The 18,468-nt window shown below is 35.3% G+C and overlaps 2 protein-coding genes across 3 annotated transcripts; one reads left to right on the top strand and one right to left on the bottom strand.

Moving 5' to 3' along the window:
• Window positions 1-1,607: 1,607 nt before the first annotated feature.
• Window positions 1,608-5,710, top strand: LOC145048314 (inactive receptor-like serine/threonine-protein kinase At2g40270). Of its 2 annotated transcripts, none has more exons than XM_078996776.1 (10): window positions 1,608-1,754; window positions 1,900-2,018; window positions 2,104-2,248; window positions 2,414-2,485; window positions 2,567-2,710; window positions 2,802-2,945; window positions 3,057-3,475; window positions 3,645-3,835; window positions 3,917-4,049; window positions 5,034-5,710. In XM_078996776.1, exons 2-10 carry the CDS (start codon window positions 1,907-1,909, stop codon window positions 5,612-5,614), a joined length of 1,941 nt encoding a protein of 646 aa, XP_078852902.1. In that variant the 5' UTR covers window positions 1,608-1,754; window positions 1,900-1,906; the 3' UTR covers window positions 5,615-5,710. The 2 variants fall into 2 exon arrangements, with proteins under 2 accessions (XP_078852902.1, XP_078852901.1); XM_078996775.1 differs by having other exon boundaries at window positions 1,628-1,750.
• Window positions 5,711-5,923: 213 nt separating this feature from the next.
• Window positions 5,924-9,304, bottom strand: LOC145048313 (ethylene-overproduction protein 1-like). Its single transcript, XM_078996774.1, has 4 exons — window positions 7,139-9,304; window positions 6,776-7,067; window positions 6,385-6,694; window positions 5,924-6,297 (listed from the first exon to the last, which is right to left on the bottom strand). The coding sequence occupies exons 1-4, from the start codon at window positions 9,169-9,171 to the stop codon at window positions 6,071-6,073; spliced, it is 2,862 nt and encodes a 953-aa protein (XP_078852900.1). The 5' UTR covers window positions 9,172-9,304; the 3' UTR covers window positions 5,924-6,070.
• Window positions 9,305-18,468: the final 9,164 nt, after the last annotated feature.

Raw genomic sequence — 18,468 nt, 5'->3', positions numbered from 1 at the left:
CGCAAAACATTTTTTTTACTAAAACCACATAATTTTAACAGCCACATGATCATTTTTGCAATTTTGTCTATTATAAACGAATTTTGCTTTTATACATATAAAAAATAAATATATTTAAAAGCTTAGTCATATTAATGTTTCTAAATGAAAACCAATTATCTAACTTTTGTAAGAAAAATTCCAAATAAACCAATATTTTTTTGTTAAAACTTATAATGAATAGTCGGCCGATTAGCACCAGCCATGACTTCTTCAAGTACACATTAAACCAATTTTGAGTTAGTCTTTGTCAGTCATTTCATCTAACACTTGTGCGTGTGTTTGTTACCTTCCCTTTTGTGTTTTCCTTTTATCTTCCCATTCACGGTCAACCAGAGCGGTTTATACATGTGATGTATGTGTTTTAGTCATTTGTTATTATTTTCTAATTTAGTTTTACTTGTTTAATTAGTTAATATAAATATTTTATATTTTGTGCTTTTGTTTCAATTTGATTTGAATTAATTTTTTCTCAAAAAGAACTTGCATCATTTTATATTTATTCAAATTGTTATTTTAACAAATTTGACCGCAAATTTTCTAATTTTAGATTAAGGGATAATGTTATAAAAAACCTTAAGTTTGATAGAAAATGTCGGTTTTACCCTTCGGCAGATTTTTTGTTCATTTATATCGCAAACTTATCATTTTTTTGTCGGTTTTGCCCTTGTTACCTGCAATAGCAGGTTTCCAGGTTATTATGAATTATTTTTTGCGAAAAAACCCTTAAGTTTACAAATATTTTGCAAAAAAACCCTTAAGATTATAAACATATAAAATATAAATATATATTCAAAATTTTATAAAACTAAATAGTTTTCTACTGAAACATATTTTTAGCTTTATGTATGGTAAATTTTATATTTGTTTGATATAAAGTTTTTATATTTAAATTTTAAAAAAGTTACCTAGTTTTATCAAAATTTAAATATTTATTAATTAATATTTAAATTTTTCAAAGTAACATTAAAAAAACGTCTGTTAACTAATTAACAAATGTAACTACACATTTTTCTTATTTTTGATATATAAGTATTTTTAATAATATAATTATAATATAATTAATTATTAATAACTGCTTAGAAGTTTACGATGATCAAATACATTCATTCAAATGATTAAACCGCGATGCATGGCCAAGTTGTTTAACTCAACCAATAGAGTGGCAACAAATATTCCAAGTTCCAACACCCTTATTAATTTATTATTATTCATGTCACTTTACAGAAACACAAAATTGATGTTTTCAATTCTATTTTAACTTTGGATAATAAATCTAATCAAATACCATGACTACTTAAAAAAAGTTCATTTTGAATTTTGATACTACCTTTTAAACTTCAAGCTTATTTAAATAAAATCTTAAATTCAATTTTATTTTTATTTTTATTTTTTTAGTTTAAAAAAAAAAAAAAGGAAAAATGTTTTCTGATTAATGCCATTGCCTATTGCCACCAAACATGGGCCTTAGTAGAACATGGAAGTAAAAGATGTGGAAGAATCGGCACGTGACAGATCACATGCGAAGTGTAGAACCAGAACGACGCCATTATAAAACCCCCAAAGAACAAAAGACATGGTCAATGGAACAAGACAAAACTTTCAGAAGAAACATCTGCGAAATTCATAATTCTTTGCTCAATTCCATTCTCCACTCCGATACGCAAGACACCAAGATTTCGTTCTGTAACTGAAACCCACATTCCCTGCAGTCGGTGACTATTTATTTATATATTTTTTCGTTACGGATTACCGCGTTTGTAGCCTGATCTTGCATGATCTAGCTTGCATATCCTCTCTCTATATCTAGTTTTCGTATTTACTAAACAGCTTCAATTCTTTATTTTTTTGTTTCTTTAGTTTGAAGATGGAAAGGTTTTGGAAATACAATCGGTTTAAGCTGCGGTTAGCAATCCTTTTTGTTGTTGCATTAGTAATCGATCACAGTTCTAGCCTCTGTTGGTCTCTCAACACCGAAGGTGTGGCGTTTTCCGAAGCAACTCTTTGAATATTGACTGAAATTTGAACTCGTTGATTAACGTTTTGGGAGTTGTGGTTTTGCAGGATTGGCGTTGTTGAAGTTTCGAGATGGAATTGAGAGGGACCCTTTAGGGGTTTTGTCTGGTTGGAATAACGACGATGAAGCGGCGGATTCGGGTCCTTGTTCTTGGTTCGGCGTTGAGTGTTCCGATGGAAAAGTGGTCATATTGTAAGCTTTTATCGTCTCATCACTCATCAATTAATGTTCATATGATATGTGCAGTGAATCTGATGATTTAGTTTGTGAATCCCATTCCGTGAATGATTTGACTTGAAGGTGTTCGATCTAATGCCTAGCTGAGTGAATTAAGCTTGATTTCTTGTTAACTTACAGGAATTTAAGAGATCTATGCCTTGAAGGAACGCTAGCACCAGAGGTCGGGAAGTTAACAAATGTAAAGTCCATGTAAGCATCCAAGATTCATATCAAAACCTCCATTACTGACTAATCATGTTCTGATGATTCTTTCATATATTGTATTTACAGTATTTTACGCAATAATTCTTTCCATGGAACAATTCCTCAAGAAATTGGAGATTTGAAGGAACTGGAAGTGCTGGATTTGGGATACAATAACTTCACTGGGCCATTCACATCTGATCTTGTCAATAACCTTTCCCTATCAATTCTGTAAGTTTTTTTTTTTTATATTTCAATCGTTACATAATTTAAAATGTTCATAATCTTTTAGCTAACTAACTTCATATAATTATGAATGCAGTTTATTAGACAACAACAAATTTCTCGATAACCTTTCACCAGAAGTAAACAACCTCAAAACACTTTCCGAGTTTCAAGTAGATGAAAACCAGCTCACAACCTCTCATAATAACGACTTCATCTGTAACAAAAGATCCAGTTCTTGGTAAGTTTGACTTTACATTTTACAGTCAAGATAACTAATTTCCAACTCCAAATCCATCAATTAACAAAACCCACATCAAATCTTGAATCAAAATCTCCATATTTCTTACAGGAATGTAATCGAATCCGGATATGTTACAGAAAGAAAGCTATTACAGTTTTCACCATCAGGTGCTCCCGTTTCATCTATATCATTGCCTCCATCTGCCACATCACCTTCCACGTCACCAGCTTCATCCCCATCACCTTCCACGTCACCAGTCTCATCCCCATCACCTCTTTTCCCAATTCCAGCAGAAACGCCATCTTTATTACCAGAAAACAAACCTGCTTTAGCTCCTTCACCTCGAAGCTTTATATCTTATAAATCAAAACATAACACAGTTCTTATATGGTCTGGGGTATTAGGAGGGTTTATGTTTATATTTCTTTCTGTTTTTGGATTTGTGTTTTTTAAAAGAAGTAGAGTGGTTACTGTTAACCCATGGGCTACAGGGTTAAGTGGACAGCTGCAAAAAGCATTCACAACAGGTTTGATTTTTTATTTTTATTTTTATTTTTTGTCACTTTGTCTTTCTTTTTCATATATTACACAAAAGGTTATATATATATATATATATATATATATATATATATATATATATATATATATATATATATATATATATATATATATATATATTTTTATGGGTGATTTCAGGTGTTCCTAGTTTACAGCGCCCTGAACTTGTGACAGCTTGTGAAGATTTTAGTAATATAATCGGGAGTATGTTAGATGGAACTGTTTATAAAGGGACTCTTTCAAGTGGGGTTGAAATAGCTGTGACATCAACTGTTATAACGTCTGTTAAAGATTGGACTAAGAGTCTAGAAACACAGTTTAGAAACAAGGTTAGAAACGTAGTTACATATGAAATAGAAAATCTTGCTTCTTTTTTTAAGTATTTTTGATTTTTTGGGGTTTATTTGTAGATAGAGATGTTGTCGAAGGTGAATCACAAGAACTTTGTGAATTTGATTGGGTATTGTGAAGAACAAAAACCTTTCACTAGAATGATGGTTTTTGAGTATGCTCCAAATGGGACCCTCTTTGAGCACTTGCATAGTAAGTTTCTTTTTACATTCGAAGGTTATATACGGAAAATCACACTACATTTATTTTTGATCATATGAATTATTGAAAAAGTTATTATATATAATTATCATGGAAAAAGCCATTGCGTTAACACTATTTCTGTTTGGTCTCTTTAATCGATTGAAAAATGAAAAATAAAAAGTTTACTTTAAATTCATGGATATGAATGAAAGTTACGTGTATATATATATATATATTTTTTCTTATGGGTTTTATATATATACGTACTTATTTTTCTCATGGATATTTATCATATAGTCTCAAGAAACATGCATGCCTTGTGTTCATCGGTCAATTTGACTTCAATAACGTTTGTGGATAATATTTGAAAATATAATTTCTTTATTAGAAAAGAAAAATTCGATAATTTCTTCTCTTCTGTTAAAAAAATGATAAAATGGTTTTTTCAAAAGGTAAATGCAAGGACTTTTTCTCTTCGCCTAAAATAGTAATACCATAGTTTTTTCAATTATTTCATGCAATAATGCAATGGGCTCGTTCTTCTGCAGCCATTAAAACCAACAAAATGTTATTTTTAACAGTAGAAAAATTATGTACTCGTTTTTCCCTTGAAATAACAAAATGGCTTTCTTCTATAATTAGAAAAAAAAAATGTCGCTTTTCTTTATTGAGCATTTTTCAATGCCTAATCATTCGTTCGAAAATTCAAATACTTGTCAGAATAAATTTGTAATAATCATTTGACTTTTTCATCATCTTCATTAGATTCTTTGATCAATCATTCATATCTTCAACATCAAGAATAATGTCGTGCAATAGCAACTGTCATTATTCATTATTCATCCTACACTTTTTTTTTTTTTTTTTTTTTTATCTCTCATAACAACTGGCATACATCCAAAGCACATGAAAGAATTAGGTAGAGTACAGTAGTAGTTGATATAATTATCGACTCATCATTTCCTAATAAATATTTATATTTATATTCAACAGTTAAAGAATCGGAACACCTTGACTGGTCAATGCGGTTGCGTATAGCTATGGGAATGGCATACTGCCTTGAATACCTCCACCAGCTCAACCCACCCATCGCCCACAACAACCTCCAATCATCTTCCGTATATCTAACCGAAGACTATGCTGCCAAAATCTCAGATTTCAGCTTTTGGGATTCCCAAAAAACGGGACCCACAAAACCCCACACCCCACCTTCATCTTCATCTTTATCTTCATCTCCACAAACAAATGTCTATAGCTTTGGTTTGATCCTATATGAACTAATCACTGGTAAGGTACCTAACCCTAATAGTAATAGTAACACCCCAACCCCAACATGGGTATCGGATTTTTCAGTGGATCCGACTTTGACTTGGGTCAAACAAGATTCGGTTGATGAATTATTTCAAGTGGTGAAAAGTTGTGTTCTTTTAGAACCGAATGAAAGACCGAGTATGAAAGAGGTGACATCTAGGTTAAAGGAGATTACAGACATGACACCTGAAAGCACGATACCAAGATCATCTCCACTTTGGTGGGCTGAACTTGAAATCTTATCATCGACAGAATCTATTTAGAAACATTTTGTATCCTATTTTTTTAAGTGAAAGTGAGTTTTGTCTGTGTATATATATTTTTTCTATGTAGTTTAATAATAAGTTTCCGTTTCTTCATCTTTAATGTAAACCAAATTGCAACTCTTTACTTCCAATTTGTAAGAACAAGAGAGAATCTCAAAACTCAAAACCCAAAATTATAATGTTCAAGAATTTATAAAGAAACAATGATTTTACAACTTACAATTAGGCTCCTTGTATATGCATGGAATTACATCTTTCTCCTTCTTTTTTGAGCCTAAATTCGCGAAATGTAATACACAGCTCGATTCGTAGCCCTTGAACTTTCTTGATTCTGAACTTTCAAAATCTCTTCTTCTTCCATTTTGTCATGCATGCATTTTGGCCATGAATCTGCAATTGATCTTCATTTCATTTCATTTCATTTCTCTCCAAGATGATTGGAAAAGTAGAAAGTCATGTATATTCAGCAGCTTTTTGTGTTCGATGATAAAGCTCAAGAGTGTCCTTATGAGTAGGATCCAAACATAATCCCGCTTCACAATCTCTTAATGCCAGCTCATACTCACTCATTGACTCATAAAATGCTGCTCTAAGATGAAGCATTTGAAGCTCAGGTTTAAAAGCTATCGCCTTTGTAAGCTCTTCAACAGCCTCACTTTCCTTTTGTTCATCCATCAACACTAACAGATTCAACTTTACCACATTAACAAGATTCCATTTTTTTAATTTTTTTTTTTAAATATAAAATCTGGTGGAAAAAAAAGTACCTGCAGCTCGATATCTATATGGGTAAGTTCTTAATGGATCCAGCTGTGTAGCCATTGACAGATCACTTGTAGCATTATCACGATCACAATACTCTGATCTTTTTTCATAAGCAGAAGCACTATTTCCCGCCTTTTCTATCAACTTTGTCATCTCATCATATGCAGCTTTTCTTTCATCTTTTAAAGAATAAACACGTGCAAGCCCTTGATGAGCTCGTGTATGCTTAATATCAAGAGCATTTATATAACAATCTGCAGCAAGATCATGCTTCCCACAATCCACGTATATACTCCCAAGATTATTCAACGCCTACAAGATTCGATTTTTTCATTACCCTTTTCGTTCTTTAAGGTTTAGGGTTTAGGGTTTGTGAAAATTGAAATTACTTACTTGTCCTTTTCGAAGACCATCTGAAGGGCATTTGAGAGCATCGATAAGAAGTTGTATAACAAAAGAAGAAGAATCAGAATCCAGAGATGCATCTGCTAATGTATATGCTTTAAGAAAATACGCCTCGAATGATCTTTGAATCAAAATCGACTCTTCAGCTTTTGAAAGAGCTTCTTCTCGATAACCCGTGTCATATAAAATCCACCCTTCATAAACAAGACGTTCATGTTTTGTATTTGCAAGATTTCTAGCCAAACGCAAGCTCCGCATGGCTGCCTTTTGGCAATTTAATCTAGAAAAAAAAAAGTTCCTTTTCAAGATCCTTAAAACAAAATTTAATAAAAAATAAGAATAGACTTATACCTTAAAAGAAGTAAAGATTGTCTGAATCTTAAAAGACTCTTCCCTGGATCATGAACAAGCATCTGATGTATAATTGCAAGTGAACCAATGTCATCTATACAAGACCATCGATCATAAAGCTCCACCCAACAATCAGCTGGTGTCCATTGTTGTACTTTTTGATTAACAACTTCTACCAAATTATCACCTCTCATTTTCCCATGGAACATCATGTAATTCGGGTCTAAACTTAACAATGCACATATATCTCTCACAGCAGCTTGATAATCTTCAAGGCAAAGATGAAACCAAGCCCTTAATTCAAGACAATCAGGGGAAATTTTGAAACGGATTATCTTGTTGATCTCTTCAACAGCTTCATTGATTTGATTCTCACCCACCATTGATACTGATCTGTATTTATATGGGTATGAAAGTGTTGGATCCAATTTGGTTGCTTCTTCTAAATCTAGAAGCTTTTTGCTTCCAAGAGTGTATAAAGATCGTTCTTGATACATCCATCCGTTTGGTTTGTGTTCTGATAAAATCTTGTTGATTAGTTCACGTGCTAAATATGTTTTCCCTTGTTTATACATTGTTCTAGCAATCCCTGCTGCTGAATAAACATGACCCATTTCAAAAGCTGCTTCGAAACATGTTTGGGAGTGTTTGTATTCTTCTCTTTCAAATAACAAAACACCTAGTTGATGATACGCAAGGGTTTTCTGCCATGTGTTGGTAGCTGATTCGATGAGTCTTTCGAAGAGTGTGACTGTGTTGACTGATGTCATCTTTTCTTCCATGGCGACTTGGGTGAGGAGATAGTATAAGAGAAAGGAGGAATGATTAACGGAAGCAAGTTTCTCCATGGATTCAGAAGAGGAAAATAAGGTTAGAACTTTGGGGTTGTTTAAAGAGCTTGGAAGCTCTCTGAGTAGAACTTGTAAGCATGAAGCTACAAGGAGACTTGCCATGTTTTCAAATCCGTATTCGATGAAGATCAATGCGTCTTCAATGGTGGAAATTAATGGAGACAGGTAAACCTCACAGGCTGATTTCATTTCCTCGCAGCAGAACTTCTGTGAAAATGATAGAATCTCCAAAACTATACTTGGAGAGAAAAAGTTTTCCATTTGTTTTGTTCTGCTAAATACTTCCACACCTCTCATGGCTTCTTTTGAGATCCCAATTCGAGAAAAATCGATGGTTTCTTTTGCAGATTCGATGAAATTGCCGTATAATAAGGTGTTTAGTGGGCTAGACAATGAAGCTATTTTAGGTCTGAGACAAGTGATTACCTCGTTTCCGATGCAAAACCAGACGATTTCGTCATCGTTGCCATGAACTAAGAATTCGTTGTTGAGGGAAGTGCGGCAACCAGTGACATTGAGATTCTCAGAGGCGTTTTCGGAAACACATTGGCAGCGATCGAAAACGGAATGGGAAGGATCATACCCGATATCGATCAAAGCGGATTTCGGGCATTCGAGAACTTTACCGATACAATCCATGGCGGAAATGCCCACAAGCTCGTCTTCTCTCCTCTCATACCGCAGCCACGCAGAGAGTATAACCTTCGAATGTATGTCGACAGCGTGTTCCCGAGCAGACTGTAGACTTCTCCGAAGCAGCTTCGGATCACCAACTGCACAGAATAGCGCGTACTGTTCTAAATATAGACCACAACTTTCCGATTCAGAGGAAGAATGGATGATTCTCTTGTAGAGGTCCGAGATTGAGTTAATGAAATCAAGGGGATTAAGGTGAGGATCTAAGGGGGGTTCAATAAGGTGTGTATCAGGGAGCCCATAAGGAAGAAGCGATTTAGCATTGACGAATGGGAGTGTTGTCGATTCATCGCTGTTCGATGAAGACGAGGACAAAATGGAGTTGATGGTAAGAGCATGTACTTGGGTGGGTTTTTTACACCGGTCTTTGAACTTAAGACCACCGGATTTCATGGTGTTTGTAAATTGACGGATCAGATTCGCGATTTTCGCTGATCTTGGTGATGATGATGAACACCCATCATGAGTAGCAGTTGAGATCGACATGAATCAACTGGGTGTTGATGAAATCGTGGGTTAATTTAAACCTAGCCAGCGTTCACCACCATTGATGCAGAGCAGAACCTTGACTGCTGCTGCGTGCATCCGTGATTGTATGAGAGAGAAAGAGAGAGAAAAAGAAAGAACATGTTTAAGGGGTTTTAATTATTAGTTTATTTTCTATCAACATTATTAAATAAATCTAGAAAAAGATTTGTTGGTGTAAAATCTTTTGGAGTGTTATTCAATAGATAATTAATGTTATAAAAAACGAGAGTGAATTTCAAGAAACTTTATTCTGCCATGAAACACATAAAGAACCTTGCATTGCATCCATGTGTGTGTCTTTAAAAGTAATTTTTCTCATATTGAAAATTTTTATTAAAAACAAAAGAATAAATTACAGTTTTGATCCATATAGTTTGCTCTAATATGCATTTTTGGTCTAATGTTTGATTTTTTTTGACATTACCAGTCCATGTAGTTTCCAAATCTTGCACCGAAGGTCCTAAGATAATTACCTTCTATGATGCTCCGTTAAGTGCATGTGAATTGATAAAATTGCCCATTTTTTATCATTTTTTAAAATTTTTCTTATTATTAATTTGACTGTAACTATAATCATCCGACCTATCTTGATTCCACCATTGACTCCACCTATTACCATCATTAACTCTACTACCACCATCATCACAACCAATAATTATCACCATCGTCATCACTCATTATCACCATCTTCATCAATTGCTATCATTTCATCACCAATAATCATCGTCATCACCAACTCCAATCACTAGTTCACCACCATCACAATAATCATCACCATCATCATCAATCACCACTAGTCCCACCGCAGTCACCATCAATAATTATCAACATTACCATCACTCAATATCATCATCATCATCCACCACCAATAATCACCACCATCACCGACTCCGATCACTACCATCACCAACACTAATCGTCATAAATCACCAATAGTGTAACCACCATCCCCATTACCAATCATCATTATTACTGTTATCACCGAAATAGCGACACTAATCACCATCATTGCCATCAATTACCACAATCCCCACTACCAATCACCCCACCCATAAGCATCATTACTCACCACCACCCTTATTATCACTACTAATCACCACCACCAATTACCACCTCCTCACTTATTATCACCATTAAACAACCTTTGATCACATCACCGGGTAAATCGAAAAACTCAAGCAGAAAAAATACCAAAAAATTAGAAAACTCGGAGAATCAAAGAACTTGTGAAAGCAAACCTAGAAAAGGGACAAAAGAACGAGGGTAACTATGGTGGCTAGAGTTGCAGGAGAGAGACAGAGGGGGGGGGGGGGTTCGATGATGAACTATGACGGTTGGAGGTATTGGAGTCGAAGTTGCAAGAAGTGGGATAAATATATAGTTGATGGTGTCTATATATCGGTGATGGAGTGCCGACAATTGTAGAGTTCCATGATAAGAAAAAGGTGATGGCATGTGTATTCCTAACATGTCATTATTATCATTTCACACCAATTTAATAGAGACCCACTATCATAACATCTTTATCAACCATATGTGAAAACTTTTGGAAATCATAAGGATCAACCATGTTGAGAAAATATAAAGTTACCTTAAAAGGACATATTGGGAAAAACCACAAGGACCAAAAGTGTACTTTACTTGAAGCAAAATAAAAAAAATGATAAATTTTCATAAATGGCCCTTTAGATTTTTTGTTTGTCCCTAAAATGGTCCTTATGAAACTTTTTTCTCGTGGATGGTCTGTATGGTGCAAACATTGCACACAAATGGTCCTTGTGAATAACACCATTAGTTTTCTGTTAAATATAATATGAAAAGACTAAATTGCCATTTTTTTATTTAACTGTTACCCGATGTCCCCTTTCTTTCTCTCTCAAATCCACCAGACTAGCCTTAATATTCCCTATTTCAAACCTCAAATTATAAAAATTGAGACCCAAAAAATTGAGACACACACATACGCACACTCCAAAATCCTTATCCCCACTTACAATAAAATGATAATGAACTGGAGACTTAAAGAAGATAAAAAAAAATTGGGATTATGGTTTCTTTGTTGTGTTTATAGATGATGAGTGTGATGGTGTTTGTTTATGTGATGGTATTCATCGGTGTGATGGTTTCAGGATAAGATGGTGATGGTTTGGATAGTGCAATGGTCATGATTAGGTCAGAACAAGGGCTAATAAATAAAAGGTGGTGTTCGGTTGTGGTTATGATGGTTACAAAGAAGATGATGAAGGTGATTGCATGGGGTCTTTGATTAAATGGAAATGGAATCATCTTGATCACTTCTTTGATTTGTGCTATTTAATGGGGTTTTTTTTGGATTTGGAACCTTTGGATACTGATTTTGGATATGAAATTGTGGGGGGTTTTTTTTATCCATCTTATGGTTCGAGTCTGAATTGAGGCGTCGACATGGAGAGATGAGGCTACGAAAAATAGAGCTTCAACCACCCGCCGGTTTCCTGCACTATTGAATGAAAGTGGGTGACATGTGATCTTTAATGGTGACGACTGTGGGTAATAATCATAGTTGCAGAAATCGTTAATCGGCCGCTAATCGATGGACTAGCGATTAGGGATAATCGGCTAGGCGGGTATTAATCGAGAGATTAATCGGGGACCATTAATTATTAAGAAAATTATTCAAAAATTTATAAATCTAATTTTAATCCTACAACAAAAGTGATTAATCGGCGATTAGGTCCGATTTTGACCTGCGTTGACCAAACCCGATTAGTTCTGATTAAGTCCGATTAGGTCTGATTAACTTCGACTTTGACCTATATTGACCAAACCCGATTATAGTGACCGATTAGCAATAAAGCTCATCAGTGGAGGTCCGATTTACGATTAATCGACCGATTAGGCCGATTTCTGCAACACTGGTAATAATTGATCCTTACCTTCATCATCACTATCCCTTAAGTATGTTCCCTTAGGATCGGTGTTCTTATTCGTGTTTGGTCTATTAGAATCAGGCCTCCTTTATTTCTTTCTTGTTTTTAGTTTATGTCTACCACCTTTGTGCATTTATAATTTTGAGAGCCAAGAAACAAAAGAACATATTTTCTCATCCTATTCCCTTTAAGTATGATCCCAGATTTGTAATGGTTTGTGATGCCTTGGGTATTTCTATCTTCAATGATTTGCATGTATGTATTTTGATGGAGGAAAAAAGAAGTCGCAGCCTTGGAATCCAAGAAAAATGATGATGAATAAGGGATTTTTTGTGTTTCTCTTGCTTTGCGTGTGTATTGTGATAATGGGGAGAGAAAGAGAGTTCAGAGTTATTTATCATAAAAAACAAAATATTTATTAAAGGTATATTAGTAATTTCACATAGGTTTAACTATAAATTGTTAACAAAGTTAATCAATAGGACCAGTAGCGGGACAAATTTAAAACTAAGAAGACCATTATGTGTATTTGTTCTATGTGGACCATTTTAAGGACAAACGAAAAAGTTAAAGGACTATTTGTGAAACTTTCTCTAAAAAGCCTAAGAAGTTTAATGATGGAAAATGTTAATGGAATGATCGAACTTCACTTCCATGGCTTTTTTGCGGGGGACACTAATGAAATGGCTAATGGTGAGGTGGAAAATGGATCAACTGCTTTGAGGAGATTATTTTCTTCAAAGATTCCGAGAAATAAGGATAACAAGAGATAGGATCCGCCCGGTATGGGATGAGTCAACTTAGATTCTCTCATAATCCTCTAGTACTCAACCTTAATTGGCGCTGCTGAGCCGAAGAACTTGTTGTCGAAAAGGAAAAAAAAAGTACACTACCCTTATAATACACTGGCTAGCGCCTTTGTTCGATTGGACTGGGGCCTCAGCTTTTTTAAGGTAAAGACATTGGGAAGGTCCTCTTGCTCCGCTCTATCCTCAAGATAGAATAATATAAACAAATTTTCTTTTTAATTAAGACCATTTCAAACCCATATTCATTTTTCCCCAAAAATAGAGTAAAAAATAAGTTAAATAGTGTTTCATCTCCAACCCAACACCATTTTTATCCCCTTTTTACCCTCAAAACATATATTCCTAGTATATTGCATTCTTCCAACTTATATAAATTATCATACACACCCATTTTACTAATTTGGTTTTAACAAATATATAATCTATATTTTTTTTTCATTACAATAATATTAAATAAATAAGATTATATTTATAATACTTAATTATAGACTTTTGTAAAATACATTATCGTGTTTTAAAATTTCAATATGTATTTAAATTTTTATATGAATTTAATAAATAAAGAACAAACTTTATATTTATAATAAACTGATATAATTTAATATATAAGACAATATTCTAAGTACTAAATATTACATTTAATTATTACTAATAGATAATAATAAACTAAAAATGTAGACAAAATTACAAAAATGGTCCTTGTGGCTTGTCAAAAGTAACAAACTTAGTCCCTATCTATTTTTTTTGATGTATTTGGCCATTGTGGTTTGTAAAAGTTGCATTGGAGGTCCTTTTTCTTAACACCGTCAATTTTAGCCGTTTGGGGTCATTAAGTTGGGGGTATATTCGTCTTTTTACGTTTGGCGCTCATTTAAGATGGATTAGGCAACGATACGTCATTAACTTATCCTCATTAAGCAGAGTCCAAGAAACCCCATTCTTCTCCTCTTCACCTTAGCCTACTGATCATCTTGACAATCTTTATCCTTCATCCCTCCCATCCGATTTTAGGTTTTATCAACTGAAAATGGTACTTTGTATGTGGAATTTACGTGGTCCTCATACGATTGCACCCGACCTTGATAAAGATTACAATAAGTTGTTTCATCTTTTGTTTGGTGTTTCTTGTTTTATATATTCAAGGCTCATCATTTTTCTTTTTCAAATAGTCACGACAATTTCTTCACTTTAAAAATACATCATGATGGATTTTTTTCAAAGTTCCCAGGAAGAAAGTACGTTGAGGGAAGGTTGGCATTCTATGACTTTAGTGACACTGATCTTTTTTCAGTTCATGATCTAAATGACATGATTCGTGAGATAGGGTATTCTGCGGATGACACAATGTACTATCATTATAGAATTCCTAATCTAGACTTAGATTTTGGATTGAAGGCTCTAGGAAATGATCAAGACGTTATATCTATGACTCAATTTGTCCCTCAAAACAGAGTGATTAATGTGTACGTTGAACATGGTTCTACAAGACTTCATACTTACTTCATCTCCCCAAGTAAAGTTGTTATTGAGCAACTGGATGATGATCCTTCTCCTGAGCTTAATAGGATTAGGCCTAAGAAGAAGAGAATTGGTTCGTGTGTAACACTGTAAAAATTTGAACAATTTTTCACTTTTGTAACCCATAAAATATCATTTGAAATTATAAACAAATCATTATATCAACATTGTATCAATACAAAACCTAATATCAAAATTTATATATAAACTCCGGTATGCGTGTGTACGAATCATGCCGACGCCTTCCTACGATCATCGCTGGTACCTGAAACACATAACACATAACATTGTAAGCATAAATTCTTAGTGAGTTACCCATATACCACTCTAATACATAATAGCCACTCGAGGCTGTAACTCTGTTGACCCTCAGGTCTATGTGTCTCAGTGGGGCCCTCCAACCCCAACTCTCTATGGGCCCTCTGGCCCTAACTCTGTGGACCCGAAAGTCCTAACTCTGTGGACCCAAAGGTCCTAACTCTGTAACTCTGAATCGTACATATCACATATCACAATAAATCATAGCACATAAATAACATGAAATTACACTGGCATATAACTCTAAATACTCTATCACATAACTCTGTTACCACACTAGGTAAAGTATAGTGAGAAGACTCACTTCAGGCGTCTCGGTAAATCTATGACTCGATAGGAATATTGCCTAGTCTTCACCTATTCACATAAAGTAAATACTCTTATAAATATAATTCTAGAGACTAGACTCAACCTGCCTTTGGCACCCTGAGGAGGGGAAAAAGGCTATTTTACCCCCCTCTCAACACAAGTACTCCATTGACCAAACCCTAAAAGTCAACGGTCATACTTTGACCCTACTCGCCGAGTGCACTCTGGTGACTCGGCGAGTTCACACATGTTCTTTAACACTTTGTCCCGCTTGGCACGCCGAGTCCTTTCCTATGCTTGACAAGTCATACTAGGCATGAATCGCGGGGCCACCACGACTCAACTCGCCGAGTCTCAAGAACAACTCGGCGAGTGCCGCCTTGAACTCCAGTCCTCTAACTCCCTTCTGACTCACTGAGTCATCCCCCAACTCAGCAAGTCTACTCACTGAGCAATTTACGTGAAACCCTAACCCTACTCGCCGAGTCTCAGGAACAACTCGGCGAGTTCATGCCATGCACAAACTCTACTGGCCTCCTGAGGTCAGATCTGTTTCCCTAAATCAAAGATCTGGCCTTCCCAAGCATGAATGTCACGTAAAGCTCGAAACTTGATGCTTGTATAACAACAACAAGGCATCAAAAGGAGATTTAGTCCCAAAAATGGCAACCTAAGTCCAATAACCCCAAACTAATCCATAAAGCTCCAAGGGTTAAGGTCTCTGGATCTCTTTGAGTCCAGATCCAAGGCACAAAATCAAAGAGGGACCATTTGCTCCACATAATCACTCTCCAAAGGCGTTAGAAAACCCTAACTCTATAGATTAACACCAAAACTGAAGGAGGTTCGAACTATTACCTCAAAATGAAGTCTCTGAATCCCTAGAACTGCTAGAATTGCACCTCCCCTCTTGCTCTTGCACCTCCTTCTTGCTAAACCAAAGATACAAGGATCAAAAGTGTCTTATTCTTCCTTTCAACGATTTGGCTCACTTAGGGTTCTCTCAGGGGATTGGTAGCCGCAATGAGAGGCTATAAGTGCCCTTAAATAGGCTCCAAACCCGAGGATTTAGGGTTTCATTAAACAGCGTGGACTCGCCGAGTCCACTCATGGACTCGCCGAGTCCAAAGCGAATCCAGATGAACAATCACGACCCTACTCGGTGAGTCTACGCATCAACTTGCCGAGTTCCTTCTCATAATTCAAAATAATTAAATAAAATAATATACCTGGAAACCCGGATGTTACATCGTGTAGCAAGAAATTAGACATGAATGTCCCACTTAAAGAATCAGGTAATCAAGCTCAGAGAGAAGATGGTGTGTATGATTTTTCCATGTCCCTAGTTCCTTTTGAGCCAAAAAAACAAGACATGGTTAATGAGTTTAAGGATGATTCGTATTTCCCTGTACCAGAAGAAACTGATACAATGCATGAAATTACAGTTGATATTAATTGCCAGAATCATAGGGAAATGCTAGATGATTTTGAGCCTTTTAGTAGTGATGGATATCAGAATATAGGTGAGCTTGAAAGAGAGGTTGAAGCTGAAGAAGAACAAGATGAAGAAGATGAACAAGGGCATGCAGAGGATTCAAAAGATGATTCAAAAGAGCATACAGAAGAAGATGATGATTCTGACTACATTGTTGACCCAGAAGGTATTTTAGATGACTGGGAGGTTGATATGAGAGAGTTTCACAGTTGTGTGGATAAGGTTGAATGGTTTGGACAAGGTCCAAACATAAAATTAGATTTAAATCAAGATGATGATTTAGGTGTGATCAACAATGATGAGTTTGAAAGTGCAGGATATGAGGAAGACCTAAGGAAGAGAATGTTAAAAAACCTAAACAAGAAGGTGCCTTGTTCTTCTGGGGTAGTTCATGTTACACCATTTTTTGTGGGTCAAGCTTTTAAAACCAAAAAAGATATACAAGGTCACGTGAAGATGCTTTCAATAAAAACAAGGAGGGCCCTACACATGGCAAAAAATGAAAAATTGAGAGTAAGAGTCAAGTGTAAAGGGGTGGTTCCAGATTCCACTGATGGTGGGCCCTCCACTGTAAGTAAAGCCACATCGAAGGGAAAAACTATAATTTCACAAAAAGATTATTGTCCTTTTGCTATTCAGATATCTAGATCTACGGAAGAGGAACAATGGTTGGTGAAGACAGTTATTGATGAGCATTTATGCTTACAAAGTAGAAATGTGAAGGCATGTACATCTAGATATCTTGCTAGCACTATTCTCCAAAAAGTGGATTCCAACTCTCGCATCCCAGTAACATCCTTACAAGAAGAGCTCCAAATGGATTTGGAATTAAGCATATCAAGAATGAAGGTGTTCAGGGCTAAATCAATTGCAAAGGAACAAGTGTATGGTGACTATGAAAGGCAATATAATTTGCTGAGAGATTACTGTTTGGAGTTACAAACCAATAACCCAGGTACAACAGTGAAGCTAGAAGTGTGTAATGAACCAAAATCCCTGATGTTCAAACTCGTATTTTCAAGAGGATATACATTTGTCTTGGAGCACTTAAGTTGGGGTTCAAATCTGGAAAAAGGGAATTATTAGGATTGGATGGATGTTTCTTGAAAGGACCACACCCTAGACAAATTCTAACAGATGTAGGTCTTGATTCCAACAATGGAATATATCCACTAGCTTATGCAGTTGTGGAAGCTGAGACAACAAGTTCATGGACATGGTTCTTAGAATGCCTTGGTGATGATTTGGATTTGGATGCATCATGCAACTTCACTTTTGTATCTGACAGACAAAAGGTATAATACATATAACATAAGTATCTTTTAAAGCTTGTAACAATACTAACTATAATTTACATTATATGTAGGGCATAATACCTGCAATAGCAAAAGTGTTTCCAAATGCAGAGCATAGATGGTGTTTGAGACATATACGTGAAAACATGAAGTTGCAATGGAGGGGAGAAGAGTTTAGAGATCACTTATGGAAGTGTGCTACACATACAACCATTAGGCACTTTGAAAGGTCAATGGATGAGTTCAAAGATTTCAGTGCAGAGGCTCATGAATGGCTAAGTAAGATTCCTCCATTTCATTGGGCTAGGTCTCATTTCTCAGGTAGAGCCCATTCAGATTGTCTTTTAAACAATTTGTGTGAAGTATTCAACTCTAAGCTATAGCATGGAAGGGACAAGCCTATAATTACATGTTTGGAGTACATAAGAGTGTACTTGATGAAGAAACATTGCATTGTACAAAAAGAAATTGATAAATGCAAAAGTCTATTAACCCCTACTGCAATTACCATACTTGACACAATCAAAACAGTTGCAAGAAAATATAGGGCACTCTTCTGTGGTTCTGGGAAATATCAAGTGACTGGTATGATGTTTGATCAG

Source organism: Lactuca saligna, chromosome 5 (genome assembly GCF_052625555.1).
Source record: "Lactuca saligna cultivar CGN05327 chromosome 5, ASM5262555v1, whole genome shotgun sequence".
Taxonomy (NCBI): domain Eukaryota; kingdom Viridiplantae; phylum Streptophyta; class Magnoliopsida; order Asterales; family Asteraceae; genus Lactuca; species Lactuca saligna.
The sequence above is the reverse complement of the archived record's forward strand: the minus strand, read 5'-3'. Positions and strand labels throughout refer to the sequence as shown.

Bases quoted from the DNA above. Each gene is read 5' to 3' on its own strand.
- LOC145048314 (XM_078996776.1), top strand. From the start codon at position 1,907: ATGGAAAGGTTTTGGAAATACAATCGGTTTAAGCTGCGGTTAGCAATC. The intron at 2,019-2,103 runs GTGTGGCGTTTT...GTGGTTTTGCAG, and splicing joins TTGGTCTCTCAACACCGAAG to GATTGGCGTTGTTGAAGTTT. The intron at 3,476-3,644 runs GTTTGATTTTTT...GGGTGATTTCAG, and splicing joins GCAAAAAGCATTCACAACAG to GTGTTCCTAGTTTACAGCGC.
- LOC145048313 (XM_078996774.1), bottom strand. From the start codon at position 9,171: ATGTCGATCTCAACTGCTACTCATGATGGGTGTTCATCATCATCACCA. The intron at 7,068-7,138 runs GTATAAGTCTAT...TTTTTTTTCTAG, and splicing joins CAATCTTTACTTCTTTTAAG to ATTAAATTGCCAAAAGGCAG. The intron at 6,695-6,775 runs GTAAGTAATTTC...CGAATCTTGTAG, and splicing joins ATGGTCTTCGAAAAGGACAA to GCGTTGAATAATCTTGGGAG.